The sequence below is a fragment of the Tachysurus fulvidraco genome, chromosome 11, assembly GCF_022655615.1.
Source record: "Tachysurus fulvidraco isolate hzauxx_2018 chromosome 11, HZAU_PFXX_2.0, whole genome shotgun sequence".
NCBI lineage: Eukaryota > Metazoa > Chordata > Actinopteri > Siluriformes > Bagridae > Tachysurus > Tachysurus fulvidraco.
In genome coordinates, this window is record NC_062528.1 from 14832906 (window position 1) to 14847382 (window position 14477).

The window sequence follows — 14477 nt, forward strand, 5'->3', positions numbered from 1 at the left end:
TATTGTATCTGTTACACCACCCAGTTTTCCTCTCATCCTAACTCATTCTCTGTTGCTCCATTTGCGAACGGCAGACTTTTTAAGGTGGAACCTTCTAGAATCTACACCTAAACCACCTTCTCAAAGGCTGAGCAGGACAGATTAAGTCCTCCAAGTCAGCTCTCTCATGCCCACTGTCTCTATGAAGTACCTCCACCGTTTTACCTCTCAATTAGTGAACACACGCTTCCACAACTGTTATCCCTCTCAGACGCCCACTCCTCCATCACTTTTTTCTCTCTCTTTCTTTCTTTTTCCTTGTCCGATTTCACCCAACCGGCTCCTTTTTTTCGTGGGCATTAGTGTCCTTGAAGGCCGGCGGAAAATCCTATAAAATCCTTCAGTAAATGGATCTAATCCTGTAATAAATGGGTATGTCCCGCAGACAAGGGTGTAAGGGAGAGACTGGCTTTTTATCAAGATGGAATGAAATCTGACCCATGCCATTATTATTTTTTTTTTTTTGATCCAGAAAGGAAAAGGGATCAAGAAAAGTATGACTTTTATCATAATCTTACTCTTATCTTAAACTTTTGAAGCATTGCACTTTGCAATAGACAGAAAAAGGATGGGAGAATGCTTTAGATTTTATTTCAGGTGTTGGCTTTAATTCAATTCTTTCGAGCTGCTGTTATAGGAAATGTGCCAGGAGGTTCTATAACCCTGAGTTATTATGCGCTTTGACTTTCCTTATACATTTTGTAATGTACAGCAAATAGAATATTACATGGAGGTCATGCGATGGTGTGGTTAATGATTTATGTGAGAGGTTTCTTTTATCTCTGATGTTAGTTGTCACTCCAACTTAAAAATTGTGAGTGTGTGTGTGTGTGTGTGTGCCTGTGTGTGTTAGCTTGTGTGTGTATATACATGTGAGTCTGTGTACTTTAATGAGAAGTTCAGAATTGTAGGTCAGTTCTGAAAACAATATAAACCATGATGCAATCCTATGTCTTTTTAAAAATGTACTGTTTTATATAAAAGAACATCAAACAAACAAAACATGTTAAAGCTTCGTATACATATACAAGAGAAGACATTTTATAAAAACTTTTTTTTAGACGAGACACTGTACCTTGGCAAATGAGTAAGATTTGTGTGCCTCGGAATGGTGTGTGAGAGTCTGTGCCAGGTGCCATGGTCTGCGGTTATTAAGAACAGCAAAACTGATGGGATTTTCAGACTCAGCAGTCTCTCATACTCTTACCTAAAATATAAAATGCAACAACTTCAGCAAGAGTTCAGAAGAAATCCAGCCAATGCAGGACAGGTCGCTGATAAATGGAGTAAAAGACGACTGACATTAATTGACAGAAAAGAAGTGTACATTAAAAGGCTGGAAATGTGAGCATATACACTGCTCTGACATTAAATTAAATACCACCTGTCCCCTTGTGCTGCCAAAACAGCTCTGACCCCGACTCCATAAGATCTCAGCAGGTGTTCTGTGGTATCTGTTACTGAGATGTTAGCAGTCCTGTAAGTTGCACAGTGGAACCTCCATAGATTAGACTTGTTTGTCCAGCACATATTCAGAAACCCCACAAGACCTGCTGGTTCAGAGATGCCCTGAACCGGTTGTCTAGCCGTTTCAGTTGGCCCTTGTCAAAGTCGTTCACATTCTTACACCTGCTCATTTTCCTGCTTTCAACACATCAACTTCAGGAACAAACTGTCCACATAGTGCCTAAAATATCTCACCCCTTGACAGGTGCCTTTGGTGACAGTGTAATGAAGATTATTGATGTTATTTACTTCACCTGTCAGTTGTTTTACTGTTATGGTTGATTGGTGTAATATTTTAAAACTCTGTAAACTCACTGTGTGTGTTTGTGTTTTTAGGTGGAATTAACAGGCAGCAGTGTTTTCGACTACATCCATCCTGCAGACCATGTGGAGATGGCAGAGCGGTTGGGAATTAAGCCACACCTCCGCTCAGAGGCAGGCTGTCAGACTACCCAGGAAAGTGCTTCAAGTTCCGCCTCCACGTCCTCATTGGCTGGCACACCTGAACCAGGTAAGCTTTCAATTAGTGAATTAGTATTGTTTTAGTTTGTTTCTCTTTACTGATTTTTTTGCCCTACACTCTCTTTATGTGTTAAATTGTTGTTTGTATATTTACAAGTAGACACATTATAGTAAATATCTCAGGAAAGCTGCCAGACAGACATGTCGTGCAAATGTGGTATTTATGTGTGTGATGATATATTCTTGTCATTTCTCCTCCAGCCCCCTCCAGTCCTCTGTCATCCGGAGATGAACCAGCAGAGCGAGGTTTCTTTGTCCGGATGAAATCCACTCTTACTAAGCGCGGCCTACATGTCAAATCCTCTGGTTATAAGGTGAGTATAAGCTCTCATACATCCCCAGTTTCCCAAATTCACTGTAGCCTGAAGATCATTTAATTGCCTTAACTCACAGTGGCTCTCTGTATAAGTTATGAGAAGGATATATGTTGCTCTTTATGTGTTTTCGTTAAAAAAGAAACTCATAGTTGAACTCATCGGGTAATAATTCAATCATTCATATGTCAGGTGCATCAGGACTGACAGGGAAAACCATGTATACTGATTGTGTGGATAACTTAAATACATAAATTAAATCATAGAATCGATTTAAAGATTCTTTTAAATCCATCAAAATAAGTATCTATGTTTAGTTATAATATCTAGATTTATAGCAGAGCATTATTGAATTCCTCAATATGATTGGTGCTTAATTTTCTGTAACAGTAGCTCTGTCAGGTTTATATTAATGAACGTTCTCTGATACATTATTGTTTCTATGGAAACTGCTCATTCACAAAGACTTGTATGGCTTGTATTGTTTAATGAATAATAATCGCATTTGCTATTGTTGAACAAAGAAATACATATAATTATTGATACGGTGAATCAATGTTTAAAGGAGTTGATTATTTAACATTTATGGAAGGAGTCTCCAGTGTCAGCTGCCTAGTAACAGACAAACTATTAAACCAATAAAAAATATCAAATATTCAATATTCTCATACTCTGCTTTTTGTTCTTTTGTGGTTGTGTCCTCAACTTTGATATATTTAGTTATATTAACTGTGGTTCTCAATTAACTTCCTGTCAGGTGATCCATGTTACTGGGCGGATTCGCTGTCGGCCAGCACTGGTTCCAGGCTCTTCACGCTCACTCCATCGGCCATTGGGATTGGTGGCTCTTGCACACACCCTTCCGCCATCCACTCTTAATGAGGTGCGCATGGAGAGTCAGATGTTTGTGTTTCGTGTCAACATGGACCTCCAGATCACCTACTGTGAGAACAGGTAAGAACACTGATCTGTCTTTGTTTTAAATGGCTGTGAAATATGAGATTAGATAAATGCTGTACATCTAATGTATTGATTTTTCTTTAGAATTGCAAAGTCAACTAAAATCAACTAAAATCATGCCCTAAATTAGCAAAACAAACACTGATTTTTTTTTGCGCATTTGGGTGCAAAAACACTGAAAATACCCATGAGGTACATATCCTTAACCTCGCCAACTTATTCATTTCTCACCAGTTCAACTTAATCAAATTTATTTCCCAGTACTATATTTATTATGTTACAATAAATGCACAAGGAAGTTTTGTGGCAAACCTAAACCTACCAGCCTTCTTATACCCAAGGATTCCTATATATTTATTCCTTTATGTTTATTTATTTATTAAAACAATAACACCTACAACCAGTTTCTCCGTTTTAAACATTCTGCACCATGTAAAATGGAAATTTCAGGGAAATTCAAATTGACAAAATAGCTTGTTATTAAGTTATATGGCTTTCGTTCTTATAAGAAACTGAATCATACAACTAAAAAAACAGTAGGTAAAAATTATTTTAACCTTAATCTAAAGACTTTTAAGATTAGGGTTTCATATTAAAAGGGTAATCCAACATAAGGACTGTGATCTAAAAGCTTTGAGAAACCATTTTGTAGAGATTGTAGTTAGTGAAGATAGATAGTGTACAGTAGACAGTAAAATTGAAAGAAAATTCTTAAAGAAAATAATAAAACTGAAGACCTCTTGATGTATATTATGCATCCAGGGGGGTTCCTGGACCCTGCTGGTAGAACTGCTGACATAGAATGTTAATAAAAGTCATCCTGCAGAAAACACACTTTTAGAGTTAATTCAACACCTGCGATTTTGCTGTGTGGACGACTAACATTGAATCAGCTTGGATCTAACCACAATTTTGCCTAGGGAGTAGAGATTAGTAAGTTGCTAGATGGCTAAAATTTGATTATTCTTTGCTTGGACCAAGCCTTTGTCCTTAAGGCATGTGTTACAAATACAGATGGCTGACATATTAAAAGGAAGACCAACATAGTGACTTAGTTAGGTGTTTGAGCTATATTGAGCAGTGTGCCTTGGCATATTTTGTACACACCTCTGGAAGTGAACTGGAGGGATGATCAGCATACTTCTAAAAGATATCCCCTCAGTTAGTGTTCTGATTATGATGCCATTTAACACCCCACACCAAAATCTCCTGTAATAGTTCATATGGCTTCAGATCTGTTGACTGTGAAGCACAGTGGTAGCTCAAGTGGTTAAGGGTCTGGGTTGTTGATTGGAGAATTGGGTATCAAGTCGCTGCACTGCCGCTGTTGGGCCCTTGAGCATGGCCCTTAACCCTCTCTGCTCCAGGGGTCTGACCAGAACCTCCAATGTTGGAATATGTGAAGAAAGAATTTCACTGTGCTGTTGTAGATGTGACAAAATAAAGACTTCTATTCCATAGTATAGTCTTTAAATCATTTATGTGCCCATGAAACCATTAGTGAACTTTGTGTCCTGTGGATGGTGGAAGGTTCGTCCTGAAAGTGACCACAGAAATGTTTCAGTTCACTTTTCAATAGAAAGGACATAAGTCAGAAGAACTTTGCATTGATTTGCAGTTACTGTAAAGAGAGAAGTTGACCCAAACCTTGGCAGCAAAACAAAATGCCACCAAAGGATTCAATTCACACCCTTGTGTTGCCCCACCCATTTATGCCTGGTTTTCTTTCATTTGTCATCTGTTTTTATGTTTTTAATGCAGGATCTCAGAATATATGGACTTGAGCCCAGCTGAGGTGGTGGGACACACCTGCTACCACTTCATCTATGTAGAAGACGTAGATATCATCCGACAAAGCCATGAAGACCGTGAGCCTTTCTTTCTTTCTTTTCTTTTTTTTTGTCCCCCCCCCCCCTTTTTTTCTTTTTTGTCTTTTGTACATTTGCCTGAGTCTCAACAGCTTATAATTAGAAACTAATAAAAATACACGGAAAGCAGATAGCAAACACAAAGACCAGCGATAGTCTTTGTAAGACCAGACGTGGGATTTAACAGATGGGAAACAAAAGTTATTACAGCAGCGCAAAAAAAAAAAGAAATATCAGAGAAGATGACGAAAATACTGACAGTTTGATTATACAAAGGCCAGATGCTCTCGGTCTCACTCGTTATCCAAAGCAATGCAAAGAAAAGCATGAAAGAGTCCACAAGCAGTTTTGTCAACAGCGCCCCCTAGCCATTATGAGTTGCATGTTAATTTCAGTGAGGTGCCTGAATTCTGTAATCCTGGGATGATTTTTGTGCCCATACCCTTTTTGTTAATGTGTGTGTTTTATCAGTGCTGAGGAAGGGTCAGGTTGTGACTGGTTACTACCGCTGGCTGCAAAGGAGAGGCGGGTATTTGTGGGTTCAGTCATGTGGCACTGTGTCCATCAACCACAAAGCACCCCATGAACGCAACGTCATCTGGGTCAACTACATACTCAGGTCAGCTCTCTAATGGCTTAATGGGAGATTTTTGTCTGCCACTGCGTCTATTTTATTTAAGAAGAGGGTCATTGATTGCCCTCTTATTGAGTTTGCACTTGTGTGTGTGTGTGTGTGTGTGTGTGTGTGTGTGTGTGTGTGTGTGTGTGTGTGTGTGTGTGTGTGTGTGTGTGTCTTTGGGTAGGTGTGTACGTGGGTATGCTTGAATATGTAAAAAAAAATGCTAATAAGCTCAAACAACACTTAGTCAGTTGTGAGTGTATGTGTGTATCACAAACGTGCACACACACACATAAAGCAGACAATAACCAGACGAGCAGGCTGAATTACAATGATAATTGGGCTGGCGATATATAATTACACCAAATGGATGTCAAGATTTTCTGACTGAATGGTGTTTTAGTTAATTAACACTGTAATTATGAGAGCTAATTAACTTCTACAGCACCCTGTTGGAGCAGCACTCTTAACAAGGGCTTTAAGTGTATTTCTGCATGGAAAGGAGGTGTGTGTACAGTGTGCATGAGAGACAGGGTGGGGGAGTAACGTGATTTAAGCCTCTCTGTCATTTGTGTATACTGTGGAGAAAAATACATGTTGTCTATTAATTGCTCATATCTCTAATGAGTCATTTAAGCATATTTAATCATGGGAGCAAAAATGGCACCAGTAATGTAACCTGATGTTCATAACTAACAAAATAATAATTTAAACAGACTATAAACAAGTTTTCAAAATGTATTTTGAACTTGGAATATAATCTTTTTGTTTATTTTACTTCTCGCTCAGTCGGACAGAGATGCCCGACACGCCACTGGATTTAATACAACTCCCAGAAAGCCTGAAAGCCGAGCGTCTTCGGGCAAGCTCTTCCACTCGAGAGATCTCTCCAAAGGCACATGGTATGGCATGTAATTACAAATATGTGCATATACATGAACTCCACTACCGGACTGAACCATTTTTCTACAACTTTCCTACCAGTTTTAAAACTTATACCTAATACTAGAATTAATTTCTCTGAGCTTTCTATGTCAAGTTGTTGGCAGATTTTGTGCAACCCATTTACTTGTGTAAACATGTAATTGCTGTCTTTACTTCTAAAACACCTAATATTGTTAAATTACCAACATTTAATAATCTAAATTACAAACATTAACATCTTTTGGAATTATAATTTTTTTGAATTTGTAATTCTATCTATTGATACTGTAGTTCAAACCTACTGAAGCAAAAAAGGATCAATAAATTAATTATTTATTTGTTTAGTTATTTGTTTATTTTACACATCTTGAGCAGTATTTTTGTGTAAACTTTATAAACACATATGTACAAATATTAACAAAGTTAACTTATTTTTGTCAAAGCAATGCACATATATTGAAAATATTTAGTAAAACAGCCTAGGTCTATGTTATATCTTAGTAAAAAAGTTGCCATCCTCAATGGTTTTGAGATGAAATAGATGAAAACAAACCTCTACTTTACAGTTTATGTACAAAAACATAGAATTCCATGAAGGATAATATTGTAGAGCGAAAGATGATGAAGCAGTTTATTTCATTACTGTTTATTTCACCACTGTATAAATCATTGCAGTTTGTTATAAAATAGTTGAAGTTAAAATGATGTTCACTCTCTCTGCTTTGCAGGCCCGAATGGTGCCCACCCGACCAAGGGGGGAGCTGGACGAAATGAGTCTGAACGCAAAGGGAGAGACTCTTACACTCACACTACTTCTAACCAGTCAGAAAACAGGAGGAAGAGGCCTCACCACTCCAGCCCTGAAAATACACCTCCACAAACTAGAAGACAACTCGAGGTGTTCCGCCATAGAGAGGACAGCCTGTCAGGCTCCTCAGACTCAGCCAGTGACAGTGAAGCTGAAGAAGAGGAAGAGGAGGACAAGGAAGAGGAGTGGGAGCACAACGGCAACAGCAAGAGAGTAAAGACTGAAGTGGTAGCTTCTAAGAAGAGCAGCGAGTTGGGGAAAGTCCGTAACGGTCGTGCTGTAATCCAGCAGCTGAAGAGCGTCGTGAACAGCACTGCCAACTCTAGCATTAAATCTGAGCAGGAACTGTTGAATGTTGGAATTTGCTCAGCCACTGGAGGGCGTTGGAGCAACACTCAGTCCACTAGGGGTATAAACGGCAGCAGCCCCCCATCCCAAGATTCCGAGTCAGTCACCACAGAATCTCCAGCTAAGGGTCTCTTCAGCCCTCCATCGCCCATCTCAGCTTCACCCCTGCCTAGGGAAGATCGTTCCCTCCACGGAGGCCGTACTCCTGATTACGAGCTTCTTCAGAGACTAGCTGCGGGTGGAGCAGCCGGGCGTGTACTGTTCCACCCTCTTGCTCTCGGCCCTCCAGGGCCTCAGAGCCTTTACGCTCCGAGCACCATCCGCTACGCCCCTCCAGAGCTGCCCACCAGCCATGCTGAAGGGCCACGCCTGGACATCGCACCCAAATCACCTACTTTCTTTCCACACCTGCAGAGAATCGCCGCTCTACCACCCTTCAGCGGCTTCTCTCCTTCAGAGAATCCCTTCGCTCCATCTCTTCCCTTCTGCATGAACGGACTGAGAGGAGCAGCAGGGACAGATGAAGACTGAGAAAAACAGACTGTAAATAAGAGAGAGAAGAAAGAGATAGGTAGCACAACACTGAAAAAAAAATACTAAAGGAAATGATAGGGAAGGGCTGCAGGCTTGTCATAGTCTTCCCAGCATCCTTTCCAGGTAGCTCATGCATTTGCACAGGTCTTCCTCTCTCTGGATATGCAGGAAAAGCCATACTGTACAAATGGAGCTCATCATACAGACAGACACGTTCATCTAAGGGAATATTTACAGGAATCAAAAGAAATGGACTGTGGAGTCCAACAGAATATCAGGACAATTGCCAAACAAGAAAAAAATCCTAGGCTTAAATACGAAAGCACAGTCCCTTCATGGACTAATCACAACTAAGCCTCTTTTACAGATTTAAACACTAGTGTTTTTTTTTCTACAAAACATGCAGTATTAGTCACTTATTCTCATGAGCATACAGGAAATAAATAACTCCAGACAGTGTAACCATGTTTAAACTATTTGATATTTAAAGACTGCATACATGCAAGGCTCCAAAGCCCTATACACATATTGTGAACAAATTTACTGTCATGAACTTTAACTAACCTCTTATAGGGATTTAGGGTCATTTGGGTGGGAGGGTAAAAACACTGTCTTTCATGATCATCTATCATGTCCAAGCACTTACGTTCAAGCGTCTGGCTTTGAATATATAGCACTTCATTAATGACCACACTTTCCATTTTTCTGTAGTGTATGAAAAAAAAAACAGTTGATATGACTGTGGTCAATAAAAAATACTTTTTATAATAAAATGGAAAAAAATAAATAAATAAAGAACACAGATGTGATCACTGAAAAGGGAACGTACCCAAGTGGTCAAAACATTAAGATAAAGGCATACTACACTGCTCAACTGATATTCTGTGTGCAGATTCTTTGTTAGCAAAAAGGGATTAATCCTACCATTTTTATGTCTGTGCCAAAAGATTCATTTTTAAATGTAAATGGCCATAAGTTTTCACTCTAAATGATAAGCCTTTTGTGTTTTACTTATTAGTGCACATATGTTGTGAGGGAGTGAGTGAATGAGTCAGTGAATCACTGATTGAAAAAGTGAGTGAGTGATTCAGTGAATCAGTGAGTCAGTGAGTGAGCGATTGAATTACTGAGAATATAAGTGAATCAGTGAGTCAATGAGTGATTGAATGACTGAGTGAGTCTGTGTGTGTGTGTGTGTGTGTGTGTGTGTGTGTGTGTGTGTGTGTGTGTGTGTGTGTGTGTGTGTACCTTATTGGAAGGACACACACACGTTTGTTCTATGTTTCATGAGATTGTGGTCTCTTTAACTTTTTCCATCACTGTGAATCTAACCTTTTTATGTTGAAATGTTTGTGAAAACACAATGGTATCAACAATAAATGAAAATAAAAATCTGTAAAGATTATTGTAATGATAATACAGATGACAGATAATAAACTCTATTCCTTTACTGGAGTGTTTTTTACCTTATGTTTCAATAAGTCTATAGCATTTATTCACATACGAATAAACTCCAGCTTTTAGGAATTATGTTTTTATAATATATAGATATTTGCCAATAATTATCTTCATGCTTTACTTACCTTACAGGAAAAGAAAGTATATCTAATGAACAGGTGTTCTTAGGTAGTAACACAAAACACCTAATCATTATAAATCTACTGTATTATTAAATACTGTTTCACCCTGTACTTTGTCAACACATCCAGCCAGAACTTGAATACACGTTAGTCCTGCTGGGGTCAAACACTCTATACTTTATTTACCACAACAAAGATTCCAATTCACACAAATCTTAAGCCGGGGGGTGCACACTGAGATTTTGGCCGTGATTTGGTCGTCTGAGACGAATTTTGAAAATCCTAAAAGATTTCTAGAATCCTAAGGTAAAATCTGTAGTCTTCGATCGCTGGTTTTGACCATCACCGACAGCCGATTAATGGCCCTTACGATCAGTTGTTTGCTCTGAATAAGTTCTGGCAGTGTCAGAAGATTTCCGCTACTTACCTGCAGATGACGCACTTAACGTGAAAACTTCAAACCACCTCAGGGAAGCTGTCGAAAGAGTCAGAAATATGAACAGCACTAAGAGAAGCACCCTGTATAATACTGCTTCCCCATCCCGTTCCCTCTCCCATTCATTGAATTGACTTTTCTACCCTGAACATTTTCTTCAACCTTAATCCGATTTTTGCTTTATTTGAGAAAGCAGAAGTGTATTTTTTTTAAGGTGGCAACCCTATTGCCCTAGCAACAGCTCAGACGGTTACAGCTACAGATAAACCACACATGCAGACAGGTCACAAATTAAAGGTAAAACCTGAATAAATTTGTGGAGAAACATAAGAGAGTTTAGATGTTTTTGGAATTTCTTCTGCTGCCGTGGATCGAGTCCGCTTAGAATGAAGGATGACCGCGAATCAACCCAAAGTTCCTCTGACTGATCACCTTTATCCCATTTATCCTGATGGGAGTGGTCTCTCGCAGGATGACTTCACCCCAATCCACGGACATGGAAGATCTTTAAATGTTTGATTAGAATGAAAATGATACCATATGTGTGCTATGGCCTTTACAGTCACAGGATCCTGCAGAATATGTGTCAAGTTTTTTTTGTCACGTCTATGTGTCAGGTTTTAGGATTTCTGGATCATACAAATGAAGAGCTCAATTTATAAATACTAATGACTGAAGAATTCTTGAGCGTTCTTCGTGTTTATCGACTGTCCTTATGACTGCCTTTAGGTAATCAAATTGATAGTAAATAGGTTTTTGTACGTTTTGCAATACAAGAATAATCACACCTACACTATAGATTTGCTAGAAATTGTTGGAAAAAAAATATCATCCTGGACTTGTCAAGATGGCAGAACACAGAACATCAAAACAAAGAACATGGTAGTTAATTGAATGTAGAGTCAGAGAACTAAAGTGGCCAGTCTAACTCCAGTCACACAGCTCTAGTGTCTGTCATTTCATCATCCTCTACATGAGTACAGTGATCTGAACAGCACTGGTGTTAATCTACATATAGATTTATAACTCTCAGCTTTGAAGCTTACTCGGTTAGAAGCCCGCTGTCAAAGGAACGGGCCGCAGGGTCGAGACAAAAGGCGGACAGAGTGATTGAAACGCGAGGCATGCGAGTTATGGCAGTACTGTTGTGTTGTTTCAAGCAACCCCAGGGAGGGGCTATGACATTGAAGACGGGTTAAGTCCTGTTTTACATTCAAGTGGCAGGCCCCAGTTCATTAGTGTGAGGATCATTCCCTCCTGACGACTAAAGGAATTGCATACTAAAGAAGTAGAGTTGTTGGGTAGAAAAGGCGAACGACGTGTCACGCTCAGTGTGTGTGTGTGTGTGTTTGGGTGTGTGTGGGTGTGTGTGCACGCATACAATAGCCAGTGTCAGTGAATTCCTTTAGAAGAACATCCTCTTCACTCACATGGTGACAATCCACAATTGTCTTGATCAATAGGGTAAAGATGTCTGTTCTGTGATTGTCTCATTTTGTCCTCTCAAAGTTTCAAAGTGAGCCTTAATTTCTCTCTTCATTTTTTTTTTTAACCAGGCTCCAGATGCAGACCCTCATCTTTTATGAACTCTGGTCAGGTACAGCTGGGAGTGTGCGGTCTGGCCAGAGCGCGTGTTTGGGTGCTTTGCCCTTTAGCCGTGCGGAGGCCCCCGCAGACTCTCTGCATGTCAAACAGAGCTGCGCAGTCAGATGCAGCCAAGGGAGGGGTGAAAAGAGAGAGGGAGATATAAGAAGACAAGGCTGCGGGCCCAATGCTGCACTGAGACACTCCCAGAATCAGTAACGAACCAACTGCGCCAAAAGCAAGAAGTGGGACTTATAGGAGTTCTCAAATAGGGAAAGAGGCAAGAAGTGCAGAAGATTGAAATGAGGTCTGGAAAGCAGAACTGCTGCTGTAGTGATGCTACAGGATCCTGATGTGATAGGGTTCAGAAGATGAGGTTTGCAGTATACTCTTTGCCAAGCAATGTTGGGTTTCAATTTTTTGTTTTGTTTCTCTGTTTTTCCAGACAATGATTAAAAAAAAAAAAGAACTAGAACTAAGGAAAGAACTAAGGAAAGAGCAAACTCCAAATTCCCTAATACGTTCATACGAAACAAAGCATCAACAATGTTTTCTCTCATGCTAATCTTCTGTCATTTCCACTTTAACAGGTCGCCCAAAATGATGAGACCATCACACTTGCTCTGTTCACTCTATAGTCCTGTTTATGTACATATTCATAGCCTCATTATGTAAAGCAAATAGCACTGAAGGTCATGCATCACCAGCTTGTAATCCCATGATAACCAGCACACACAAAAAAACACAATGAATGTCATTTGGCAATCCATTTTTTTTTTGTTTTTAATAAGAGCTGCAATTTCTATTCTTTTACATTCTGCTGTTAATAAACCGCTTTTCTAAGTGATTGCTGGTGTGAAAAAAAAGTTAACTATAAGCCGTTTCAGTGCTGTGTGTATGAATGTACGCTACACGACGAGCAAAATAAATGTATAAATATGCAGTCCCATTTCTGGCTACACAAATAGCCTCATATATGTGACAAATTAAAAAAAAATAATAAATGCTACAATTATGCAGAGGTCAATCTTTCTGCTGTGACACAAACGTCAAGATGTCCGAGAAAGATTTCACTTCCATCATTGGCTAAATCCTAATGGGGGGGGTTCACTTTACACTACCGGCAGTATCTAATACTCCTCTTAATCTTAAAGAGCATCCTGAAATGTGGAACAGGGCAGTATAAGTAATAACAAGATGTCTAAAATACTATGAATATACTGTGTCTAACTACAGAAAACTAAACAAAGGGAAAAGAACATTTCCAAAGAATAAGAATCAAGAATCAATGGTTTTTAAATGATCACTGATCAACTGTCAAGCAAGTGGAAGAATGTTTCCCTGATTGAATAGCATCTGTACAACATGCACTAGAGCACAATAAGTACTCATACTCTGGAGTAATCATACATGTGATTATAAACAAAGTATGTAGACATGGTGTGCTGTCAGTGTTACCAGGCCCGGCAGAAAGGTAATGAAGCTACATACAAACTGTGCGAGTAATTACTCTAGCTTGACTATAAAAAAAAAAAGAAGTACAACAATGTGGTAATATATTCTATAAAGATTGATTCTAAGCCCACGCTTATAAAAGACTGACAAAAAGGTCTGACCACTGTGTTTTGTCAGAGCAGGCTGTGTCACCTCCATTAACATACAGCTAATTGAATTAAATAAGTTCAGCTCGGAGGAATTGAATTAAATGTTTTAAAGAACGTGTGTAGAAACGTACGGGTGAGCGTCAAATACGAGGTCTGCTTCACCTGAATACGGCTGCTTAAACAGAACAGAGGAAAAAACTTCAGTTAACACGATCGAGCTTTGAGATGAAACAACACAGCGTTTCATTTCTCTGCATCCGTCTTGTGTTTTTAATAACGTCTGGAGTGATGAATCAAAATGCTCACGAATAAAAGAATGTGTACAGTTAACAGGTTAAAACTGGAAACACACGAATGAAACCACACGCGTGCAAAATACATCTGTGTTTATACACACACAAAACCGTGTTAACTTATACATTTTAAAGACTACGCTTAAATGATCCACCATGTCTAACCTCATCTGGTGATGGAAACAACACTACGTCCACACTCGAAATAATCTTGCTTCGATCACCGGCATCATCTTCATCATCCTCATCGGCCATCGGTCTCATCACCTGAGGTACAATCACTCAATTGTAGATTTGTACATCATCATCATCTTCTTCATCAGGGAAAAGATCACCGATTAATCTGGTCTGTCCTGTTAAAGTGAAAATTCTCTTCTCTTCTGTTAGTCCAAAATGCAGCTGCTATTGTTCTCACTAAGACAAGAAAGTATGACCATATAACCCCAATTTTATCATCTCTACACTGGCTACCTGTTAAGTTTAGAATTGACTACAAACTGCTGCTACTTACGTACAAGGCTCTTAATGGTTTAGCTCC

General features: G+C 39.2%; 1 protein-coding gene across 1 annotated transcript in view; it reads left to right on the top strand.

The window, feature by feature from the left end:
* npas1 (neuronal PAS domain protein 1) overlaps positions 1 to 9870 on the top strand; it is a 37464-nt gene extending 27594 nt beyond the window's left edge. Inside the window, exons 6-12 of the mRNA XM_027148075.2 lie at positions 1882 to 2056; positions 2269 to 2381; positions 3139 to 3335; positions 5103 to 5209; positions 5681 to 5828; positions 6618 to 6730; positions 7481 to 9870. Of these exons, the coding sequence (XP_027003876.1) occupies positions 1882 to 2056; positions 2269 to 2381; positions 3139 to 3335; positions 5103 to 5209; positions 5681 to 5828; positions 6618 to 6730; positions 7481 to 8439 (1812 nt within the window). The 3' untranslated portion in view covers positions 8440 to 9870. The remainder of the gene's footprint in view (positions 1 to 1881; positions 2057 to 2268; positions 2382 to 3138; positions 3336 to 5102; positions 5210 to 5680; positions 5829 to 6617; positions 6731 to 7480) is intronic.
* The last annotated feature ends 4607 nt before the right edge of the window (positions 9871 to 14477 follow it).